Consider the following 24,811-nt stretch of genomic DNA (forward strand, 5'->3'; position numbering starts at 1 on the left):
ACAACAGAAGTCTGTGTAAAGTCTATGGCTGATTCAATACTTCTTCTCTATCAAACAGAGCCAGCACAATAGATAGAGCCAGCACAGTAGACAGAGACAGCACAGTGGTTCATTATTGATCCTACCAGAGGACAATAACATTTTGAACCCTGTGTTTTGCTATAGACTACCACAGTACAATCGTTTTTTTGTTTTCCATTATAAAACATTTAACTAATGAAAAACTGATTGATTGATTGGAAATATACACATTTACAGATCAGTATGATGTTATTCAATGATGATACTGATGTTCTATCTGGGGAAAATAAAAGTTATTATATTATTTTCTATTCTACTTTATATATCCACTACTGTCAGATCTGCTAGAAGGCTGTGCAAGCAATGAGACTGATACAGCCAGAGCGAGGTTCATGAGATTGGGGTCAACCACCCTGTGAACGGAATGATTCTGTAGACAGTTTGAAGGAAAAACATTCCTTCTTAGTTCTAAAACAAGATATTTGTTTATTGTGTTTGCACTAATTGATAAATAGATACATCAATGTCTTACTTTTGCAGATAATCTGTGATTGGGTGGTAAATTGATATACATTGTTGCAATTTGTGTTTCAGATGGACACATTATACAGTTATTCGAAATGTGCATCCTGCCTGTTACAGTACCTGCCACAGATAGTATACTAAARCCTATAGTGCTGCTTATTCAGTTAATCTTTGTTGTCGTTTCACAAATTGACAATGTTGACACCCTTGTCAACACCACTACAATATTCTTGCAACCATGGAGCGCACTGACATACACTGTCATTGCCAAAAAGAGGTCCACAAATGCATGTGTACTGGCATGAGTGATGAGTGTTGCTCTTTATATTCTCATTGAATATGGTATTCTGTTCAACATCCTGTTTTTAAAAAATACCGAAGGACGCTGTAGTGTATAAAGCAGAATAAGGGGAATCAAACGTCTCGCGCAGTCAGATTGACACTCGCATCTTTTCTGTAGCCYACCACTGTCCAAGGTTAAACTCGGATAAATATTGTGTGACGAAGGCCACRGCGAGCATATGGGATGTTAATATTTATCTTAACGCTTCAGAGGATTTGCAAATAATAAAGAGGGGCAGCAATCATCCAGCGCCTATCTCTATGGCCTGGATTTCCTGGGGGAATCCCCGGATTCGGAGTTGGTTCTGACAGTGCAGAGAGAGGAGCTGTCAAGCTTGTCACCCGTCCCTGCCTTTCGACGTCTCTTACCTTCTCTTGCTTTCAACAGGACTGTGTTGGCCACGATATTCTCGAGCTCCATGTTTTCCTGGGTTGCAGGCACCGCAGACCCAACCTTGTCACCGGGTTGGCAGTGAAGTATGTCCTCCCCCACCCCCCAAGGCGGAATATTTTAACCCTGAATGACTCTCCGCTCCGTCGTTCTCTCCCCGTAGTACCTCCACCCCCGAAGCGTCAAACTGCGTCGATTCCAACTGGGACTATTTTGTGTTTACCACTGGACCCCGCCCACACGTGAACTATTGGTGTATTCTGACAGTGTAAATAGTTGTATATTTTTCATTGGGCTCTTGTGACATAACCACGCCCATTTAATACCAAACGTGGATAAAATCTTCATATTCATATTCAGTTATTCAACACATGACGTAGGCAGCGCAAACCAATGCTGCATTCATAACCAAGTGGGACGGTGGTRTTTACCACATATGACTGTGAACCATACACATGAACGCCCCTCCAAGTCGTAATTGCAAGTGGGAAACTCCTCAATCATTCCTGAGCTTCGAYTTCTCCCACATCCTGACCTCTGACGTCACCTACTAAGGAAATGGCCTAKATTACACACTTGTYGGCAGTTAAATGTAACACAAAACATTAWTTATGAAAAGCAATCTAATAAGTTATTTTTTTGTTCTGTTTTCCACCAATTTCGTGATATCCAATTGGTAGTTACAGTCTTGTCCCATTGCTGCAACTCCCGTACTGACTCGGTAGAGGCGAAGRTCAAGAGCCATGCATCCTCCGAAACACGACCCCACCAACCCGCACTACTTCTTGACACACTGCTTGCTTAACCCGGAAGCCACCCKCACCAATGTGTCGGAGGAAACACTGGCGACCGTGTCAGCGTGCATGTGCCCAGCCCACCACAAGAAGTCTCTAAAGCGCGATGGGACAAAGACATCCCAGCCGGCCAAACCCTCCTCTAACCCAGACAACGCTGGGCCAATTGTGCGCCGCCTCATGGGTCTCCCAGTCACGGCCGGCTGCGACCCAGGTCTGTAGTAATGCCTCTAGCACTGCGATGCAGTGCCTTAAACCGCTGCACCACTTGGGAGGTACATAAAAAAAATTACACTATAATCTGTTTAAAAGCATGATAACTGTACTTTTAGTTTAGGGTTGATGCAGCTTGTTGGCCAATCAGCGTTTCGAGTTCAAATCACTTGAATGTATTAATTGGTATTTACGACTTCACAACTGGTAATTACCACTTCCCCACTTTGTTATGAATGCAGCATAGTCTCAAACGACTGCCAACTAGTAACAAAATGTTGCCATTCACWTTTTAGGGGAGGCAATATAACACTTTTTGCCTGATGACCATTCAGTTGAATGCAATGTCTGAATAAAGAAMATGAGCATGAAGAATTGATTCTACAGTAAACAGATATTTTGCTTGGTTACAGGGACATCTAGAGGCATGGCAATGCATTAACAAGAACCCCCCTGTCCCATCTGCTCCTGCTACACCCCCTAGTGGACATCCGGCGTCTCATTGACCTGCAGCCATTCCCCCAGTTCTCTCCCTCTTCTTCGCTCTCTCTGTGTGTGATTGTGTGGTTGGAGACAGGTGTGCTGGAGTCAAAGCAGTTCCCCACCACATGCAACCCSTTCCATAATYAAGACCTCTATAAATACTCAGTCCTGCCAGTTCCAGTCTGCCAGATCGTAATCTCGTTCAGTCAGTTTCTCCTCTCGCTGCAGTTTTGCCACTCTGGTTTCTGTCTCCTGTTCCACATCTCACAACCCTGCTACCCTGTTCTGGATTCAACTCATCACTCCCTTGGATTCCCCTCCGGACCTGTTTACCCTGTCCCAAACCAGCTCACTCCAACCTCAGCCTCCACATCTGGTTTCCTACAACTCATCCAAGCTTCCCTGGATCTGCACTTCAGCTCTCCCCGTGTTACAATAAATATCTTGGTTCATTCATCCCTGTTTCCTGGTCTGAGTCTGTTCTTGGGTTCCCCTGTGCTGCTCCGCTTAACACCCCCTTGACCATTGCGTGTCTCTTTTTTTGTCATGCACGGAGTCTGGTGAGAGAGACTATTTGTCTCTCTGAGATTAAAATATGGTTACCAAAAAAGTAACACATTCATAGATAATGTAATAGCATAAACTATGTATAGATGTGTAATAGCATTGGGTCTTGTTTCTCATATTGGCTCTCAGGTTGATATGCTTAATAAAACTAGATATCATAGTCTATGCYGAAAAAAAGTGTGAATGGATAGAAAGAAAAAAGGATTTGAAAGAAATGTTCTTTCACGTCCAAAGAAAAGCTCTYTTTTGGTACACTAGTTACAGTCTCAGTGAGTGTGGGTTGTTATGATGGACATAAGACATCTCCTCTGAGAGTAACAGAATCCTCCATTAAGGTGAAGGAAATGGAAACAGTCATATACCAAAGTCCATTTGGAGAGTATGAAATCGAATCAACKCTCCTGAGAACACACTAATCCAATGGTTCAAAAAGTGAGATCTCTCCTTCTCAGTACAATATGCATGCCCTTACACCCCTGAATGAGGTTTGATGCTGGCAACCTGGTTACCATGGTCCCCAGAAGACAAGGAAGAAAAAATGATACCACTACAAGCCTCATTTTATTTTTGTCCTCAGAATGAAATGTAGAAATCCTCTTGGATGTTCATTACTTTGAGGCTATTGTCACCTGGAATAGATTTTGCACAGAGGTGGCGAACTCTCTCTCTCCTCTTCCTCTCTCTCTCTCTCCTCTTCCTCTCTCTCTCTCTCCTCTTCCTCTCTCTCTCTCTCCTCTTCCTCTCTCTCTCTCTCCTCTTCCTCTCTCTCTCTCTTTCTCCAATGCTTGTGTACATCCTTTCTAATTTGTTAAGAAATATATTCTGAAAATAAGAAAGACAACCAATTTCAACCCAATCGATGCTAAAAGTCCTTGTCATTGTCAATCAATTGAAATGAACCCAGATGGAAAAGTACAGCTTTCTGATGTTTGCGCAGTAGGCTAAGTGGTTGGAACCTTTGTGTTGGCACTGATGAAGAATGACTACTCTTGGGTTATATTACTTGCAAATTAATCTATAATTGTATTTCATAATGAATCCCTCATCATTCATCATAATCATCATCACCAGTAGCAGCACGATCAGCACCACCAAAATCAGAATAGGTCATTGTCACACCTTCCCTGTTATCAAATTGTCGCCCATAATTGAATGGATTTCAATTAGATTTTGATAGTAATATTGTCTTGATACTTTTATTTAATCTGCTACTACTGTAATAATATGTCTTTTTTTTTTTTACTACAGAAAGGTCAAAGGTAAAGAGGCGTTTATTCCACTCACGTGACACCAAACACATGCGTCCGAACTCCGAAGAGAGGAGGAGGGATGTAACGGATGTGGGGAATGGAAGATGAGGAATTCCCAAAGATCTGGCATAACGATATTCGTCACTTCTGCACACACTTAACACATGACCAAATATGTTACATTTATAACACTGAAGGGGCTTGTGCACAAAAGCTTTTACAGGGTATCTCATGAATCCTAACTTTATATGAGAAGGGAGAGACTTCATCAAAGAACAGTTGCATGAATGAAGTGAACTTCTTTTCTCCTGGGGAATACATGGGGAATGGAAGAAACGGAGGTTTTGTTTGAAACTGCTAGTGAGTCGAGTGACGCTAATAGTACAGCAAGTGAGAATGAGTGGGTTACAGTGGCGAAGAAAATGGGAAACAAGAATAGTCAAGCTATGTTGGAAAATAGGAACCACTAGACTTGTTTTTGGTCGGAGTCAGGGTATTGGATCAATGCTACTTGGGAAATCCGCTTAACGTCTCCAATAAAATCTGGATTTTATTTTATTTAACTAGGCAAGTCAGTTATCATTTACAATGACGGCCTACACCRGTGTGCAGAAGTGACGAATATCGTWATGCCAGATGAAGGGAGATGCTGCAACTGTGGAGGTGAACATGCGCCTGAATTCTTGGAGTGCCCTGCAACGATAAGGAGTGTCCAACGTGTCGCCTATCTGGAGGCGGTGAGAAAATTGGAAGGAACGAGGACGAATCAATGGTAGTAACGTTAGAGCCACCACGACCAGTGAAGGTTACTCATCAACTGAGGGATAGTTACATGCTGAAAATGTGGACTTTGTATTTATTGCAATGCTCATAAACTGTAGAGCACAAGCGGAGAAGAAGTCTAACAAAATCGGAATCGTTGTGAATGCGCTGATGGTTTTTGGGGTCTTCGTGATTTCACAGCCGAGGCTGTGCAAGAAATCCTGTCTGTGAATGTACCCCATCACAGGCCCCTGAGGCTGTGTGAGGATGTATTTTGGAGTGGACTGTGATTGAAGAAGTATGATGTATTTATTTTCTTTAGTGAACTTTTTTTTGCAGGACGTTTTCCCCCTTTCCCGGAAAGTGTTTATTTYTATTTTTTATTATTCAATACCCCGTCCAGCTGGTGGCGGTAATGCACCATTAACATTGTATGCCAACCGCCGCTAAACCCCATCGAAGAAGAATTAGAACACATGCGTCCACACTTGCTTCCTGCTCAGCTCCACGCGTTGTTGTTCAGAATCAAAAGGTAGCACGTTTTAAAGCAAAGTAACAATGCCTAAAGCCAAAAAGAAAAGTAAAAGAAACAAGTTTGACTACAGTAAAGACAGAAAGAAACTGAAAAAGCAGTTTAAGAAAAGGGAAGCCCCGAGAATAGAGTGGTAAGTCGAATATTGTTGATGAAAAACAAACAATGCTAGCAATGCTAACGTTAGCGCATCCATCCTGTGTGGTTGTTTCTATTAACGTTAGCTAGCTAGGTTTGCTAGCAATCAAAGCAAACTATCTAGACAGGTAACTACTAGCTAGCGAATCGTTGGATTATTGTGTGTAGTCTATTTTTCTTGTTTTATGTCAGTTTGCTAGTCCGGCAGTGGTTTARCTAATTTAACAAAACTCCACGATTTACAATGGAGTTGATCGGCGACTAGTGTCGGCGGACAGGGCCTCGAAGTCACTTAAATTACGTTATCAAAAACGATTGATTTAAACACCCGCAATTACACGTTTTTGATCATGTCATATTATGTGAATACCGAACTCCCGARTGGGCTCCCCAGTGGCGCAGAGTTCTAAGGCACTGCATCTCAGTGCAAGAGGCGTCACTACAGTCCCTGGTTCAAATCCAGGGTGATTCACATCCSGCCGTGATTGGAAGGCCCATAGGGCGACGCACAATTGACCCAGCGTCGTTCGCGGTTGGCCGTGGTAGGCTGTCTTTGTAAATAATAATTTGTTCTTAACTGACATACCTAGTTAAATAACAACATTCCCCCCACACTAGTCTCCATCATAAATCGTTGAGTTTAGTCTGCAAGATATGTACGGGCAGTGGAAAGCATAGCCATATCACATTGGGACTATGTGATAAGTGTTCYATGAAATAATCATAGGGGAATTTTGTTTAATGGTAGCACAACGGTTGGCAGATGGCGATCTGGTATTGATGGTTTAATCTTACTGACCAAACGCAGTGTATGCAGCCAGGAWTGTTTTGTTACTTCTACCAGATGGGTGYATGGRAATGTGTTGTTCTACAGGGTCAACCATAGTAGTACAGCGCCCCTGGAGCAAATTGGGGCTAAGTGCCTAGCTCAAGGGCACATCAACAGCTTTTTCACCTTGTCGGCTCGGGTATTTGAACCATCGACCTTTGGGTTACTGGCGGCTAGGCTACCTGCCGTCAATGCTCTTGTGTCCCCGTGGACCGGTTCGTACCCAAAACATTCTCCGTTCAGCCTGCAAAGGCATTGATTTCCTCAACTAGATTTAATGGCGAGGRGGCAGAAAAAAACAGGGGAAATATACGTAATTTCTTCATGCCAAGAATGTGGAAAGCTGTTAAAGGCAAAGGGTGGCTACTCTCCAGACATACAATACTTCATATGGGTAGATGGCTATAGTTGTGTAACAAATGAATGTTAATTCCAAGTCCTCAGATCCGAAATGCCTGGAGTGACAAAAAGTCTGTGGCAAGAAACTTGCGAGACATGGGTCTGGCRTTTGACCCAAACCGCGCCCTCCCAATTAAGACACCRGCCGTGAGTATATCCTGTGCATCATGGTGATATGCTATACATTCAATAATTAGTGAATTGAATTGAGTCACTTATAATTGATATGTCTGCAGATTGCTGCTGTGGGGAGAACTGAAGATGCTCCCGCTCACAAACTTGTAAGGAAGCCATATGTACTCAATGGTAAGGCACCAATCATATTTTCTCGTTAGACATAATGTTTGTGTTCTTCACTCAGCAGGATGTTAATATGCCATTTAGCAGACACACTCTTATCCAAAGCGACTAAGTCATGCGTGCATACATAATACATGTCCTGCCCACTATCCTGCTGTTGCAAGCGCCATGCATGCTCTACCAACTGAGCTACAGAGTACCATTACACCTACTGTATACACATTCCCTGTGACAGTAATATGACTAGTCATATATAACGCTTCACCTATTACATTTGATCAGAAGATCTGTTCATGTGAACTCATGTATGTCTTCTTGTTTTCAACAGAGCTGGTGGCTGAGGCCAGTCTCCCAGAGAAAGACACAAAGACCTTATCCACAGACTTGATCGAGTATGTGCAGTACATGGTCAGGGAACACAGCGAGAACTACAAGGTAAGAACAGCTGATGAGGAGTTTCACCTTACTTGACAACCCTTTACAGTAGTACTATTTCAAAGGTTGCGCTGGTATTCTTGTAGTTGCAGTATATTGCCTTTTGGGTCATAGCAATTAGTACCGTATGTTCTTATGGGCATTGTGAGACCAGATTTTTTTCTATTTCTGTAGGCTATGGCCAGAGATGAGAAGAACTATTACCAGGACACGCCCTCACAGATCAGGAGGAAAGTGGACCAGTATAAACGCTGCCATCCAGAGGAATACACCACCTTCATGGAGTCTCTCAAAGGTGGGAAAGCAGTTTCCACATAACTGTGGCTCCTGTTGTGGGCAAAGACTTTCTTTATCAGTGGGGGACAGTCTGGGAGCACTGACTCGCAAGTATTCTGTGACTGTGGCAAAGATGAACAGGAGAGGGGGTCAAAGTTCACCCAGAAACACAAGCTTTCATCATTTAGAACAGAYCGTGAGTAGGGATTTTAAAGAACTGTAAACATTTGAGAAAAAGACCAGACATGATATAACATGCATAAAATACCCTTTTCTATATACTTCTAGTATGTTTCCCCAAAATACAGTTACACAAATGATATACAGTAAGAACATTTAAGACTGCTTTTGTAATGATGTCAACATATGTTTGTAAGTTTCATTAATGCATTTCCTCTTTGGATTTTTTTGGGGAAGATGTATAAGCATAGAGTCATTTGTCAAGCTTGTGTAAAAGGTTGTAACATGTCACTGTAAAAATAAAAGTGAGAAAAACCTTACAGCAGCATATAAAAGTATTACAACTCAACACAATAAAACAAAGAAATATGAAGAACATGCTCTAGGGCGGCTATTCCCAAACTGGGGTACGCCTAATGCCGTCGATTTAGATTTTCACCGGGGCTATTCATTTGGGTGATGTTTTTTTCTCGCCYGAGTAGCCTCGTTTCACTGCCTAAAATAAAATGATCTACTGTTCAGCGAAATAACCACACAATCTCAAATACAGGTAGCATAGTCAAATAATTAACATCAATCACATTAACTGTTACTCTCACGGGAATTCCACTAATGGTCTGTATGTGGCCAAACATAGCTGCAGCTCATACCGTTTGCTCGAAAATAGACATACCAGCTCTACTGGTAGTACTGCTACTGGTAGTACTGCTACTACCAGCAGTACTACACCTGCACTGTTTCATGACGCATCAGTGACATGGCAGGAGATGTTTTGAAACAATTACTGCTTCGCATACAAGCCAGTGAATTCTATGCGTTACAGCTGGATGAGTCAACAGATGTGGCGGGCCTGGCACATGTCCGTTACATTTATGGGAAGCCAATTAAGGAAAACATCCTCTTCTGGAAACCAGGACAACATGAGAGGCTATTTTTAAAAGTACTGGACAGCTTTGTGATGTCAAATGGACTTTGGTGGTTAAGATGTGTCGGTATCTGTGGCGATGGCATAAAAGCCATGACAAGGAGACATAGTGGAGAGGTAATGCGGGTGCAAGCAGTTGCTCCTGACACSACTTGGGTACACTGCAGCATCCACCAAGAGGCTCTTGCTGCAAAGGAAATGCCTGACAACTTGAAAGACATTTTGGACACAACAGTGAAAATGATTAACTTTGTTAAAGCAAGTCCCCTGAACGCTCRTATTTTTTGCATTATGCAATGATATGGGCCGCGACCATCTAACGCTTTTACGACATACGGAGGTGCGCTGGTTATCAAGGGGCAAAGTATTAACATGTTTTTTAAAATTGAGAGATGAGCTTAAAGTTGTCTTTACTGACCATTTTCATTTGTCTGACGCTTGCATGATGATGAGTTTCTCACACGACTGGCCTATCTGGGTGAGTTTTTTTCTCGCTTGAATGATCTGAATCTAGGATTACAGGGACTCTGCAACTATATTCAATGTATGGGACGAAATTGAGGCTATGATTAAGAAGTTGTAGATCATCTCTCTGCATTAACAAGGGCAACACAGGTCTTTCGATCATTGTTTGATTWTTTTGTGTGCAGATGAACTCAAGTTTACGGACAATGTCAAATGTGAAATAGCGAAGCACCTGAGTGAGCTGGGTGCCCAATTACAGATGTACTTTCCCATAACGGACGACACAAACAACTGGATTCGTTATCCCTTTCATGCCCTGCCTCCAGTCCACTTACCGATATCTGATCAAGAGAGCCTTATCGAAATTGCAACAAGCGGTTCTGTGAAAATGTAATTGAATCAGAAGTCAGGGGCTGCGCTCAGAGTATCCTGCCTAGGCAAATCGTGTCGTTAAGCTTGATGCCCTTTGCAACCACGTACCTATGTGAGTGTGGATTCTCAGCCCTCACTAGCATGAAAACTAAATACAGGCACAGACTGTGTGCAAAATGATTTAAGAATGAGACTCTCTAATACAACCCAGCATTGCAGTTATGTGCATCCTTTCAAGCACACCCTTCTCATTAACCTGTGGTGGGTTATTCATAATTTTTGATGAACAAGTAAGGTTTTATATGTAAGATGGCTAAATAAAGAGCAAAGTTATTGATTGTCATATTTGTGCCCTGATCCTATAAGAGTTCTTTGTCACTTCCCACGAGCCGGGTTGTGAAAAAGACTCACTCATTCTTATGTTTAATAAATGTATCATATTGTGTGTGTGGCAGGCTTACTTTTGTGTGTGTGGCAGGCTTACACCAGTGTCAGTGAGAGTGCACTGACACTGGTGCGCAGCTGGAGGTTGAATGTTTGAAGGGGTACCAGACTATAAAAAGTTTGGGAACCACTGCTCTAGGGGATTCTCAGGAAACACTAGCTATATCAAGGAACAGTTTGTCCTTAACGAAATAGGTATATGTGCGCATTAGGTTTGAATGCGCAACCTGGAAATATTGCATTCATAAAATGTTGCAATTTAAGGCCATTTTATATAGTGAGAACTAGATTCTTGCATCTTCAACCTAGACTCATAGGAGCAAAGCAGGACGTGTACCCATCAATATGCTGTGATTTGTTGATTCAACTGAACTGATATTTACAAAAAATACATTCCATTTCATGTGCCACATCCGTTAACATTATTTGAAATAACGTTCTACATTACTATTGACATTTTTGCATCACAATACCAGGTAGCCATTGCGTGTGTACCAATGAGTTTACCAGTCAAATTGCCAGGGTTAAGGCTGGTTTACAGTCTGTCTAGCGACATGTMTGTAGACAATTTTCGTAGCGACATCATTTACATTCTATTGTCGTCAGACATCAAACTTGTCTTTATGAAAAATAATAAACATAAAACGAAAGCCTCTGCTTGACATCGGCAGCCCGATGCTCCAAATAGCATACTTTCTCTATTTTAACATCAATCATTTTCTAAATAATGTTTTGGTTCGTTGCTAGTTAGCTGGCTAGCCAGTTCAAGTAATGACCAGAGTAAAGCTGACAATGTCTTTAGCTACTTTTTATTCATATTACAGGAAAAGAAACCCACAACATTATTCACAAGGTAATGGTGAGCTTACAGAAAATAGCGTACTGCCACATTGGGATGAATTAAAAGTAGGTCATATGATCATTTTAGAAGTCCTGCATCTTGTCACAGGAGGATTTGGTCAGGTTGCAGAGACTTATACTTTTTGTCATGTCTGCGACAAGGAAACTAACGGTCACAGCGACGGTCTACAGACATTCCAGTAAGGATGGTAGGGATGGGTGAAAAACAGTGTTAAGAAAAATAATATAGTGGATTAGAAATGATGTAAACAATTAAAATGATAGAWCCCACAATCTATCTCTGATATTAAAGCTGATCTACCCCCATAAAARAAAGTGCCTCTACTTTCCCACTGTGTCAAAAAACCTAAGATTTAAACAAATAAGGCCATCACTTTAACAACCACACTTCACTTTAGCAGTCAAACAAAACACCCAGAGGTGCTACTGCAGTAGAAACATGGTATTACAATTCATACATGATTTAGGAATGACTGGTCATTGATAACAAGGTTGAAGATAAGACGATTGAAAGGTATGTTTCAATAAAAGCTGTCTGCAAAACAACTGCCTCCTAAAAGTTAAAACATACAAATATTTAATAATTCAAACAGAGCATGAATTTCTCAACAACAAAGTCCATACACCTATTTATATTAATCTTACATCAATTTACATGCTTAWCTTATATTAACTGGGTCATTCTATGAAAATGGTGGCGTCTTGAACAGCCAATGTTTTACAAATTGTAATAAAAAAAATAAACTTAGTCAGATAATAGTTAACCCCTTAACATTATAAATCAACAAATGACAGCTTAACATTTTTATATTTTTACTACATTACATTAAAAAAATGCTTGTGCTGCCTTTTTTTGGCACTGGTGTTACCTATATTTTAGATGACAATTCAGGCTTTCTAGAATGTAATTTCAGTCTTTGATTATATATGCAAATTAAAGACAAAGGTTTATGGTAATACTAAGAAATTGTTTGGATTGATAATTTACTTTAAACATGCATGTGTAAAGTTCTATTCTCTAACATTTTTCCATTTATAAATTTTTGTTGTTGTAACAGTCGAAATAATTAAGGTTGAGTCATCAAAATTGAATGATCATATCCTTAAAATGTTTACTAATGAATGTAGCAACAGTTAGGTAGATACAAAAACCATATTCAATTAAATTGGGCAACTCTGATGCCAGAACACCAATATGCCATACAGTGACACAATGTGAAACCAATGACAAACATAAGATTATTTCAAAGAAATTGTATCAATTTATTAGTAATTTTTAATTACACAGTTCAGATTTCATGAGATGGGTTGATTTAATATGAACAATAAAATGAGGGTTATTGGTCAAAGATTAAGACCAAAAGATTGATTGACTAAAATGTGTCTTTCATAACACAACAGATTCGTTGTCTGTAAAGATGTAATATATAATTGTATTCGATTTCCAGCGTAAGATGCATGCAACATAATACAAACAGGAAATCCTACTCTCACGCCTATCCACAAAATCGCGTAGCTTGTTAAAACAGTATATCAATTCTTGTCGTGACAAATATTGTGTAGGTCTACTTATAGTTTTTCTCAATTGCTAAAACACAATTTCTGAAACCTTGCTCCATTTCCTGAAAACATTAAACACAAAACCTCATCTTCAAACACTATTTACATAACCTCTGACGCCTCTCGCAAAATGAAACATTCGCCTCAAAACTGTTTTACCTGTCTTCAAATTCAAACACTGCTCTCAAATCATTGATCAGTGATCAAAATGATATACACTCAAGCAGTCAGTAAACAATACACCGAAAAATAGAAAACACATTGTTCAAAACATACAATTCTCAGGGAGAAGTACATTTTTAATCTAAAAAAATATTCATATTTTTCCGTCATTGTCTTTTGATGAACGAAAACATGTTCTATCATAGTAGCTCAATTTATCAGAAATTACTACTCTGCCTTACTCTTTGCAATTTTGTTTTTTGTTCTTCCTCCTCCGTGTACACCTATTTTTACAGTACTGTACCCTGCATCTCACAAACTTGTCCTTTGTCTCTGTGATACTGTAATTCTTGTTCTTTGTTGATATGAACCTGCAACCAGTCAAAATCTATTGAGCAGTCAGTACTGTTAATAAATGGAAAGCACAATGTTCAGGGCCATACAATTTGTCCATTGTACAGTATACAGCCTACAATGCACTGTACTACAGTATACAACACTAAAAGGGACAAAAATCAAAGGAGTAACGTGATCAATGTGTTTCTTCTTGTCTTTGGGCTGGGTCAAACCAGAGCACTTCGTCGACATCACAAGCAATATTGTCCCTCCTGAGGCAACGGGGGAAGAAGCCTCTTGTGTGCCGTATCCAGCCCTGACATGATTCCTCACCTATATCACCACAGGCTAAATCCATGGCTTGCAGCAGATTTACTCTGGTGTAGGGTTGTCTATCATACACTTTCCATCTCCAAGAGGAGAAAAACTCCTCAATCGGATTCAGGAAAGGCGAGTATGGAGGGAGGTACAAGTTCATAAACTGCCCATTGATGTTAAACCATTCCCTTACCTGAGCAGCTCGGTGGAAACTGACATTGTTCCACACCATCATATAGGTGGGAATGGGATTCTCATTTAGCTCTTGACCCTGCTGCTCTTGAACCTGCTGCTCAAATAAAATATCTCTTAGATTGGCAATAAATCTTAGAARGTGCTCGGTGTTATATGGCCCGAGTGTAACATGGTGATGTAGAACACCATGGTTGCTGATAGCAGCACAGATTGTGACATTGTCACCTCGTTGACCAGGGACTTCAACAATGGCCCGCTGTCCAATCATGTTTCRGCCTCTCCTYCTCCTCTTTGTTAGATTGAAGCSTGCTTCATCGACAAAGATGAACTCATGGGGTCTGTCCAAGGATTCCAAGTCAAATATTGTCTGTGTAGAAATACAATATACTGTATTTAGGATTTTGTAAGTCGTACAGAGACGGTGCTATACTGTAGAGTACAATTAGGCTTCTGATTCACATACATTGTATGTACTGAAGAGTAATGTCATTCACATAGTATGTGTTAGTACTGTAGACAATCTGGATTACAGTAAATGTTTCTGAATGTACACTTACTTGCACATACTGAGCTCGCAGTTCTTTCACCCTTGGTGAGTTGCGCTCAAAAGGTACTCTGTATACTTGTTTCATTYGCATCCTGTTACGATGGAGGACACGGTCAATTGTGGAAATGCTCACACTGTCGATTCCCTGGAAGTGTGTGTTGTGTTGTATCACTCGTTCCTGGATTTCTCTGAGTCTTATTGCATTATCTTGAAGGACCATGCCAACTATAAYGGCCTCTTGCTCCCGAGTGAATATAGCTGTCCTTCCACCTGCATGTGGCAGCCTTGCAATTCTACAAAAAGTAGTTGTGCAGTTACAAAACATATTCATGCAGTACAATAAATACAGTGATTAACTTTACAAATGTCTATTGAAACAGCTGCATATAGTGTAGTACATTAAATTTGCAATTACAAAAATACAGTAGTATACTGTACCTGTTCTCTTCTCTGAATGTCCTTACTATGGTGGACACAGAAAATCGGCTCAAATTGGGTTGCACTCTAAGTCCTGSTTCCCTCATTGTCAGTCCATGGACAAGAACATGGTCTATAACTGTTGCTCGAATTTCATCAGATATTTCCACTCTTTGTCTTCCTCTTCGTCTTCCTCTTTCTTGCCCTCCTCCTCGTCGCCCACCTCGCATACGCACTCGTTCTCGTCCTCTCACATTGGATAGAAGAAACATTCTCAGACTTTCTCCTTCCCACCTTCAACAACCTGTTTGCTCTCTGAACTGGCTTATATTGGTTGTGTCGCATCATTTGAAACTTGTTAAATACATTTTGACTGGTTGTGTTCAATCAATGACATGTGTTCTCTATTTGTATTTGATTGTTGCCACTTGTGTTTACCAGTATGGATGACATGTGCATTAGAGTGCAGAATGTGTTTTGAGAATGTGTTTAGAGTTTTGCTGAAAAGTCTAAGTGAGATCTGCATATTGTGTTTTACCATGTGAAATGGTTTAAGGTATTGACAACAGACTGCATAATTAGCTAAATGAGTCCAGGCAACTGAGAACTTTGTTCAGCCAATGGGTTTTAGTGTTTTAGCAATTGAGCAAAACTGTAAAGGGTTAGTTCATCTGAATTACACAATTACATATTGGTTTCCTTACCGTATACGCAGTCTATGGACAAGGTATTTTTAAAATATAATTGTTGAGTTTTAAAACATTATTTTGAGAAAAAAGATTGTGGTGTTATTGATTGTAACTGGCGTTATTGTCATGTCCCTGGTGTTACCAGCAAGAACAGTAACACCAGTGATAATGCCAGTGACAAATCTGCAGACAAGATGGCATATCTAAGATGGCGGCCACTGTTGCTCAAACAACACTTCTTAAATTGTAAATAAATCACTTAATCATGCAATTTTAATTTTAATCCAATTTCCTTTCCCCTTTCTATAAACTGTATAACACCAGTGACACATCTTAAGTCCTTGCATGAAATCACCAAGTTAATCATCAAATTGTTAACATATGAAGAGTACACACTCACCATGTGCTTTTCAAAACAGTGCCGTCTCCAATGAACCTTTGATCCAGGAAGAATTTGGCAAGGATGTTGTATTTTTTCAAAGTTGTGGTTTTTATACATTTTAACACCAGTGACATGAAATTGAGGGACAGCTATTACTTGTAAATGATTTGTAATATTTATTTGATATTTTCATTTAAGTAGTCCACTAAATAACTGTAATACTTTCCGTTGTATTATGACATTTAAAGAGGGAGAAAAATATATTTTTAAACTCAAAATGTCTCTAAACCATGACTCCTGACCTGAGGGACAAGCCAATTTCATGGTACTGACCGTGCTCTACAATATATATATACAGTATATCACAAAAGTGAGTACACCCCTCACATTTTTGTAAATATTTGAGTATATCTTTTCATGTGACAACACTGAAGAAATGACACTTTGCTACAATGTAAAGTAGTGAGTGTACAGCTTGTATAACAGTGTAAATTTGCTGTCCCCTCAAAATAACTCAACACACAGCCATTAATGTCTAAACCGCTGGCAACAAAAGTGAGTACACCCCTAAGTGAAAATGTCCAAATTGGGCCCAATTAGCCATTTTCCCTCCCCGGTGTCATGTGACTCATTAGTGTTACAAGGTGTCAGGTGTGAATGGGGAGCAGGTGTGTTAACTTTGGTGTNTTTCTTCAGTGTTGTCACATGAAAAGATATACTCAAATATTTACAAAAATGTGAGGGGTGTACTCACTTTTGTGATATACTGTATATATATATATATATATATATATATATAAAAAATTGCAATACAACTGTCTTACATATGTTTTTATTAATAATAACAAAACATTTTATACACCTGTCAGGAACGGGTGTGGCTGAAATAGCCGAATCCTCTAATTTAAAGGGGTGTCCACATACTTTTGTATATATAGTGTATGTACGCGATTTTCAGGGACCACTTTTGGTTTGTGAGCGCTACTTTCCAAACTCATGGATAGCATTTTTGTGTCTCTGTGTCCAGTATGAAGGAAGTTAAAAGGTAGTTTCGAGAGACAATGCTAACTGGCGTTACAAGGGCTCCAGGACCAGTGGAAGCAAAATAGCCCCATAACATCAACAATCCACCACCATATTTTACCTTAGGTATGAGGTACTTTTCTGCATATGTCTCTGTTTATAAATGCCAAACATACCTCTGGTCTGCGTGGCCAAAGAGCTCTATTTTCATGTGATCTGACCATAGCGCCGGTTCCAATCCAAATGCCAATGCCGTTTATCAAACTCCAGGCGGTGCTATGTTCAGATGACTTGAAATGGAGCTCTTTGGCCATGCACATCAGGGGTGGGTTTGGCGTTGAAAAAGGGAAGCATATGGAAGCATTATTTGAATTGAAGAGGGCAGTCCATAAGCTCAAACTAAGGATATCAAGGATCTGGAAAGATTCTATATGGAGGAATGGTCTAAGATCCTTCCTAATGTGTTCTCCAATCTCATAAAGTATTTTTAAAGAGGCTCAGTGTCGTTATCCTCGCAAGGGTACTGAAAACAGGGGTGCCAATCATTTTGTCCCCTATCTTTTGTCTATTTTGATTTTTTTTTATTACTTGTTAAACAAAATCTCTTTGAGCAACTTTATTAGTATAAAATATAAAGTATTTATTATTTTATTCAGTCTTTTGTGCTCATCTTTATCAAGGGTGCCAATAATTATGGACCTGACTGTGTATCAAACGATTTTCGCTCCCTGCCTTCCAGATGGCCCTGAAGGATCTACTGTAGTTCAAAAGTATTCACACACAGTCATGGCCAATTGCCACTGGTCCTTACCACACGGGCACATCAATGGACCACTTTCCCCATCCCACCTGCCTGGTCAACCCCCTTTTCACTACTCCTGCCCTGGGGCGTCAGACGAGCTGTAGGAGCAAGTCCTGGAAGGCCTGCAGATTACGGGAGACAATCAGGCCATCTGAGCCTAGCTGGGCAGCCAGTAGGAACAGCCTCCTCTTGTCAGCCACCGCCCCCAGAGACAGGGCTTCATGGAGCTCCGACACACTCAATGCGTTTGGCTTGTCCTAGAGGGGACACAGTGAAGTTTACTATCAAGTCACACTGGGTGTGATGAGCACCTGTTAAAATGACTAAATCATAAATAAAACAGTTTGACAATCTAAACAGCAATGCATGGATGTGTCACAATACTGGTCATGACAGTAGTAACATCACACTTATAACAGTATTACAAATTCTTTATAACACTGCTCAAGTGAGGGGTTACTAACAGTATGTGCTCACTGGAGAGCATACATGTATCCAGTATACGTGTATCCATATCTGAGACACTCATATTGCCCACATTAAGATCAACATGTTTAGATAAAAATTGAATACGTTTCCATTCTCTTGGTGTTTCTATCTCCGATGGAAATCTGCCCATAGACAGTATAAGCCCGTATAATAGTCAAGGTCACCTGTTTGTTCCCAAGGACCACCACAGGAAGTTGTGAGTGCAGTCTGAGGAGGCGATGCAGCTCAGCCTTGGCCTGTGGGAGACGTCGTCTATCAGAGGAGTCAACCACGTACACCAGGGCATGCGTCTTCCCCAGGTACTCTGCCCAGTACRTACGCAAATCCTCACCCCCTCCAACTGGAAGACAGCAGACAGAGGTAGGAAGTTTACTTGAGAGGTGTTGCTAGGCAATAAGGAAGATGTATGAACTTATGTTTTCTACTTTCTTATTTGTTTGACACACTACAAGAAGGCCAAATKAATTATTCCACTCAAGAAAAGGTAAATGATGCATGTTGTCCAAACGTATGAGTGAGTCTAAGCAAAGGCACATGATTATAATGCTTTTGGTAAAGCCACTGGCATTTTCAGGGCTAATCTGATAGTTTAAAATCCATGTGACAAAATTAAAGGTGATAGAGGCTTAAAGCACTCTGCAAAAATCTGTTGTGCAAACTGCATAGCTTACTTTCTAGGAAATCCAGCTGACGGGCAGGGGCACTGAGGCTTATAAAGTTGAAGCCCCTGGTGGGACGGCAGTGCCCTCTTTTGTCTCCGTCTGTGGCTGTCAGCCCCTGAAGCATACTGCTCTTCCCAGCTCCGTCTAGGCCAAGGACTAGCACCTGGCGCTGTCCATCCTCCTCCTGCTCAACATGCAGACACAGCAGGATGCCATCAGAACACCTGTTCTCTCACAACAGCAACATGAAGTTATCTTATTCCATTTTTCTTTCTTCTCAAAGGTACAGATATATAGATCATTGTTGCTCCTGTAAAGTGCAGAACTGCGATATGTTTTGTTTACATACAGTGCCTTCGGAAAGTATTCAGACCCCTTGACTTTTTCCACATTTTGTTACGTCACAGCCCTATTCTAAAATGGATTAAAATCCCCAAATTCCTCAGCAATTTACACACAATACCCCATAATGACAAAGCGAGAACAGGTTTTTAATACAAAACAGAAATACCTTACATAAGTATTCAGACTCTTTGCTATGAGACTCAAAATTGAGCTCAGGTGCATCCTGTTTCCAATGATCATCTGTGAGATCTTTCTACAACTTGATTGGTGTCCACCTGTGCTAAATTCTATTGATTGGACATGATTTGGAAAGGCACACACATGTCTATATAAGGTCCCACGGTTGACAGTGCATGTCAGAGCAAAAACCAAGCCATGAGATCGATAGAATTTTCTGTAGAGCCCCGAGACAGGATTGTCGAGGCACAGATCTGGGGAAGGGTACCAAAAAATGTCTGCAGCATTGAAGGTCCCCCAAGAACACAGTGGCCTCCATCATTCTTAAATGGAAGATGTTTGGAACCACCAAGACTCTTCCTAGAGCTGGCCGCCCGGCCAAACTGAGCAATCGGAGAAGGGCCTTGGTCAGAGAGGTGACCAAGAACCTGATGGTCACTCGGACAGAGCTCTAGAGTTCCTCTGTGGAGATTGAAGAACTTTCCAGAAGGAATACCATCGTACACCAAGGCCTTTATGGTAGAGTGGCCAGACGGAAGCCACTCCTTAGTAAAAGGCACATGACAGCCCGTTTGGAGCTTGCCAAGAGGCACCTAAAGACTAAAAATAAGATTCTCTGGATTCTCTGATGAAACCAAGATTGAACTCTTTGGCCTGAATGCCAATTGTCACGTCTGAGGGAAACCTGGCACGATCCCTACGGTGAAGCATGGTGGTGGCAGCATCATGCTGTGGGGATGTTTTTCAGCGGCAGGGACTGGGAGACTAGTCATGATCGAGGGAAAGATGAACGGAGCAAAGTACAGTGAGATCCTTGATGAAAACCTGCTTCAGATCGCTCAGGACCTCAAACTGGGGTGAAGGTTCACCTTCCAACAGAACAACGACCCTAAGCACACAGCCAAGACAACATAGGAGTGGCTTTGGGACAAGTCTCTCAGTGTCCTTGAATGGCCCAGCCAGAGCCTGGACTTGAACCCGATCGAACATCTTTGGAGAGACCTGAAAATAGCTGTGCAGCAACGCTCCCCATCCAGCCTGACAGCTTGAGAGCATCTGCAGTGAAAAATTGGAGAAACTCCCCAAATACAGGTGTGCCAAGCTTGTAGCGTCATACCCAAGAAGGCTCGAGGCTGGAATCACTGCCAAAGGTGCTTCAACAAAGTACTAAGTAAAGGGTCTGAATACTTATGTAAATAAGGTAGTGTCATACCCAAGAAGACTCGATACTGTAATCACTGCCAAAGGTGCTTCAACAAAGTACTAAGTAAAGGGTCTGAATACTTATATAAATGTGATATTTCAGCTTTTTTAAATTTTATAAATTAGCAAAAAAATCTAAACCTGTTTTCGCTTTGTCATTATGGGGTATTGTGTGTAGATTGATGAGGGGGGAAAACGATTTGATCAATTTTAGAATAAGGCAGTAACGTAACAAAATGTGGAAGAAGTCAAGGGGTCTGAATACTTTCTGAAGGCACTGTACATCAGTATTTTTCACTATCTGTCCCTGTAGGATTACCAGTAAAGTATAGATAATGCTGCAGTATTTCACAATCACTTGCATTTTTGTGTGCAATGCAGGCAACAGCCTCTGTTGTTGTGACCCCACGGTACTCAAACCAAAAACAGATTTAATGAATCGCTCACTTATGTATAGAGCCATGTCATCATGGAATGCTCTGCCACCAGAGGTTACTCAGGCAAAATCCAAGTTTAGCTTTAAAAAACAGATGAAATACATATTGTATCACAGCTCATCTCCTCTTTCTAAAGATCTAATTTAACTGTACAGTAAATAAGAATATAAAAATGTGTTTATGAATAGTGTGTAAATAGTATGTTGTCTCTCAGTGTCTTTCCTATATATAACTCTAATTTTTATTTTGAATTTAATGTAATATCTTATGATGTTCTTGTCTCTTACTGTTCTGTACTTTGTATGTTTTATGTGGACCACAGGAAGAGTAGCTGCTGCATTTGCAGTAGCTAATGGGGATCCTAATAAACTAAACCGCCAATAGCTGTCTACTTGTGCCACAATAGCTGCATTTGCACTTTGACCACTATGTAATGTTGTTATGGCACCAATGTTAGTTACATCAGCTCTATACCATCTCATTGGTTTGTGAGAGGCAAATTTGAGGAGTCAGCAAGTTTCTCAGCAATTCTCCCTCGATTACATTAACTGTAGTCTAATCTGGCCTCTTTGTGTGAATCAAGACCAATGAGCTCCTGAAAATCATATTAGTTAATTTCAGGTAATATGCCCATGTCCGTATAGGGCAGGCTATAGTCAGAGGAAATGCTTCAAGTATTATTATGACTGTGAATTACTTTGGAATGATTTGCATTTTCTACTTTAACATTAGACTATTAGTGTGTATTCTCTTCTACTGTAGCTTTCTTGGACCGTAAATCTTGTATGATTCTCATTATGTGCATCATTCTTTATCAAAACCCTTCATCATTATCAACGTGAAGTCAGATTGTCAGTTTATCAACATGGTCTGAGATGAACGCGCATCATTGTCATTTGCATTCTCTGGGCTGGAAGGCCCCATGTCGATGCATAAGTGATTCGTTAAATCATCTCTATGCCTGCATGCGTTCGATTCCACATTCCCCTTCAGAACTTTAACGCTCTGGCACGTAAAGAATCCAGAGATAAACCGTGAAAACTGTGCGTCTGTCCCTCGATTGCAACAGTTACAGAGCCATAAACTTATGCCGACTGAACACTCCTACATGGCAAAGCTTACCTCTTTGATCATGTAATATTCCGCTTCGGGAGACCATATTCGCCTTCTGTATAAATAATTTAAGGCGATAAACAGCGCGGACCCGAATGCAGCCACCGCTGCAGTTAGGGCGATGGATATGTGCCGAAGCAGAACCATGTTGCACTTCTGGAAGCCCGGATAATGTTGCGTTCCAGGACACAACAGATAGCCAAGGATGAAATTATCTAATGACTTCCACTTTTGACAGTGCACCTGATCTCTCCGCTTTGTTTGTATTGGAAAGAGCCCCGTCAGCACCCTCCTTGTACCCTTCAGTCGGTTCGATTCGTGACGACAGCAGATGGTACGGGCTGCGCAACAACAGCTACTGACTGGCCAAAAGTTTTGAGAATGACACAAATATTAATTTTCACAAAGTTTGCTGCTTCAGTGTCTTAGATATTTTTGTCAGATGTTACTATGGAATACTGAAGTATAATTACAAGCATTTCATAAGTGTCAAATAGTTGTATTGACAATTACATGAAGTTGATGCAGAGTCAATATTTGCAGTGTTGACCCTTCTTTTTCAAGACCTCTACAATCCGCCCTGGCATGCTGTCAATTAACTTCTGGGCCACATCCTGACTGATGGCAGCCCATTCTTGCATAATCAATGCTTGGAGTTTGTCAGAATTTGTGGGTTTTTGTTTGTCTACCCGCCTCTTGGGGATTGACCTCAAGTTCTCAATGGGATTAAGGTCTGGGGAGCTTCCTGGCCATGGACCCAAAATATCGATGTTTTGTTCCCCGAGCCACTTAGTTATCACTTTTGCCTTATGGCAAGGTGCTCCATCATGCTGGAAAAGGCACTGTTCGTCACCAAACTGTTCCTGGATGGTTGGGAGAAGTTGCTCTCGGAGGATGTGTTGGTACCATTCTTTATTCATGGCTGTGTTCTTAGGCAACATTGTGAGTGAGCCCACTCCCTTGGCTGAGAAGCAACCCCACACATGAATGGTCTCAGGATGCTTTACAGTTGGCATGACACAGGACTGATGGTAGCACTCACCTTGTCTTCTCCGGACAAGCTTTTTTCCGGATGCCCCAAACAATCGGAAAGTGGATTCATCAGAGAGAATGACTTTACCCCAGTCCTCAGCAGTCCAATCCCTGTACCTCAGTCTGTCCCTGATGTTTTTCCTGGAGAGAAGTGGCTTCTTTGCTGCCCTTTATTGACACCAGGCCATCCTCTAGAAGTCTTCGCCTCACTGCGCGTGCAGATACACAGCTGGTCAGCTGGTCCTTTTGTGGCAGGGCTGAAATGCAGTGTAAATGTATTGGGGGGATTCGGTTCATTTGCATGGCAAAGAGGGACTTTGCAATTAATTGCAATTCATCTGATCACTCTTCATAACATTCTGGAGTATATGCAAATAGCCATCATACAAACTGAGGCAGCAGACTTTGTGAAAATTAATATTTGTGTCATTCTCAAAACCTTTGGCCACCACTGTACTTTGTGGACGAAGCCTCTGAGTTCACTTTGAATGTAATTGCAGAAGGGCATGTCAGTTCCCTTGAAATAACAAAAATATGATGTCAGGTTTTGGCCAAGACTGTTCGGGTTTTGGTCACTAGATGTCCCCATTGCACCTTTTTTGTACCTTTTGTTTTTCTTGCTCTAATTATTGTTTGCACCTRTAGGTCATTCCCTTGTTAGTATTTAAACCCTGTGTGTTCCTCAGTTCCTTGCTCAGTGTTTGTAAGTTAGCACCCAGCCCCAGCCCAAGCCTTGTTTTATTCAGATATTTCTCTTGTTGGATTTTCCAGAGGTTCTCTGGTTTAGTTCTTGTGTATTATTTGAGTAGTCTTTTGAGGTTTGTTTTTTCCCTGCTGTTTTTTACCACGACCACTTTGTGGAGTTTCTTTGTATTGTTGGAGGATTTCCATTTTGTGCCTTTTGGCTTTATTTTTGGACATTGTGGATTTATTTCTTTGCCTGAAGATTTTGTTCTTTAATTAAACCACCATCTCTAGTACTGCTGTGTCTGCCTCATCTTCTGGGTTCTGACGATTATTAGTGACTGTTTCTCGCACCGGGTCCTGACAGAAACACTGAGCCATTATAATGAACCCAGAGGCAGCCAGTACCCAGGATTTTTTTTCCATGCTGTCCCACCACGAGGGGACTGTCCAACGCCACGAAGCTGCTCTGGTTCAGCAAGAGGCCTTAATGGCTAGACATCTCAACTTCTGTCAGAGATGCTGACTTCCATAAAGCAGATTTCGGGATCGACTTTCCCCGGCAACCGCTTCTGCTCCAGTTCATCCGATTCAAGTGCCCCTGGCAGTTAACCCCCTGCTGAAACCTCGTCTGCCGCCTCCCAACGGTTCTCAGGGGACGAGTGTTTGTAAGGGTTTTCACCCAATTTCTCTCTCACTTTGAGCTGCAACCATCGTCGTTTCCCACCGACCGG

The 24,811-nt window shown here is 41.2% G+C and overlaps 4 protein-coding genes across 4 annotated transcripts in view; 1 reads left to right on the forward strand and 3 right to left on the reverse strand.

Moving 5' to 3' along the window:
• Positions 1–1,466, reverse strand: part of LOC111980885 (G protein-coupled receptor kinase 6) — a 47,621-nt gene extending 46,155 nt beyond the window's left edge. Inside the window, exon 1 of the mRNA XM_024011931.2 lies at positions 1,258–1,466. Within this exon, the coding sequence (XP_023867699.1) occupies positions 1,258–1,309 (52 nt within the window). The 5' untranslated portion in view covers positions 1,310–1,466. The remainder of the gene's footprint in view (positions 1–1,257) is intronic.
• A 4,340-nt stretch (positions 1,467–5,806) lies between these two features.
• LOC111980599 (nucleolar protein 16) lies at positions 5,807–8,757 on the forward strand. The gene is made up of 5 exons (XM_024011413.2): positions 5,807–6,013; positions 7,285–7,393; positions 7,483–7,552; positions 7,875–7,981; positions 8,156–8,757. Exons 1-5 carry the CDS (start codon positions 5,907–5,909, stop codon positions 8,297–8,299), a joined length of 537 nt encoding a protein of 178 aa, XP_023867181.1. The 5' UTR covers positions 5,807–5,906; the 3' UTR covers positions 8,300–8,757.
• Positions 8,758–11,526: 2,769 nt separating this feature from the next.
• Positions 11,527–16,781, reverse strand: LOC111980600 (uncharacterized). The gene is made up of 3 exons (XM_024011414.3): positions 15,061–16,781; positions 14,633–14,915; positions 11,527–14,442 (listed from the first exon to the last, which is right to left on the reverse strand). The coding sequence occupies exons 1-3, from the start codon at positions 15,309–15,311 to the stop codon at positions 13,759–13,761; spliced, it is 1,218 nt and encodes a 405-aa protein (XP_023867182.1). The 5' UTR covers positions 15,312–16,781; the 3' UTR covers positions 11,527–13,758.
• A 1,146-nt stretch (positions 16,782–17,927) lies between these two features.
• LOC111980601 (ADP-ribosylation factor-like protein 9) lies at positions 17,928–22,669 on the reverse strand. Its single transcript, XM_024011415.3, has 4 exons — positions 22,371–22,669; positions 19,096–19,270; positions 18,589–18,764; positions 17,928–18,192 (listed from the first exon to the last, which is right to left on the reverse strand). The coding sequence occupies exons 1-4, from the start codon at positions 22,506–22,508 to the stop codon at positions 18,025–18,027; spliced, it is 657 nt and encodes a 218-aa protein (XP_023867183.1). The 5' UTR covers positions 22,509–22,669; the 3' UTR covers positions 17,928–18,024.
• Between the last annotated feature and the right edge of the window lie 2,142 nt (positions 22,670–24,811).

The sequence above is a fragment of the Salvelinus sp. IW2-2015 genome, linkage group LG20 (genome assembly GCF_002910315.2).
Source record: "Salvelinus sp. IW2-2015 linkage group LG20, ASM291031v2, whole genome shotgun sequence".
Lineage (NCBI taxonomy): Eukaryota > Metazoa > Chordata > Actinopteri > Salmoniformes > Salmonidae > Salvelinus > Salvelinus sp. IW2-2015.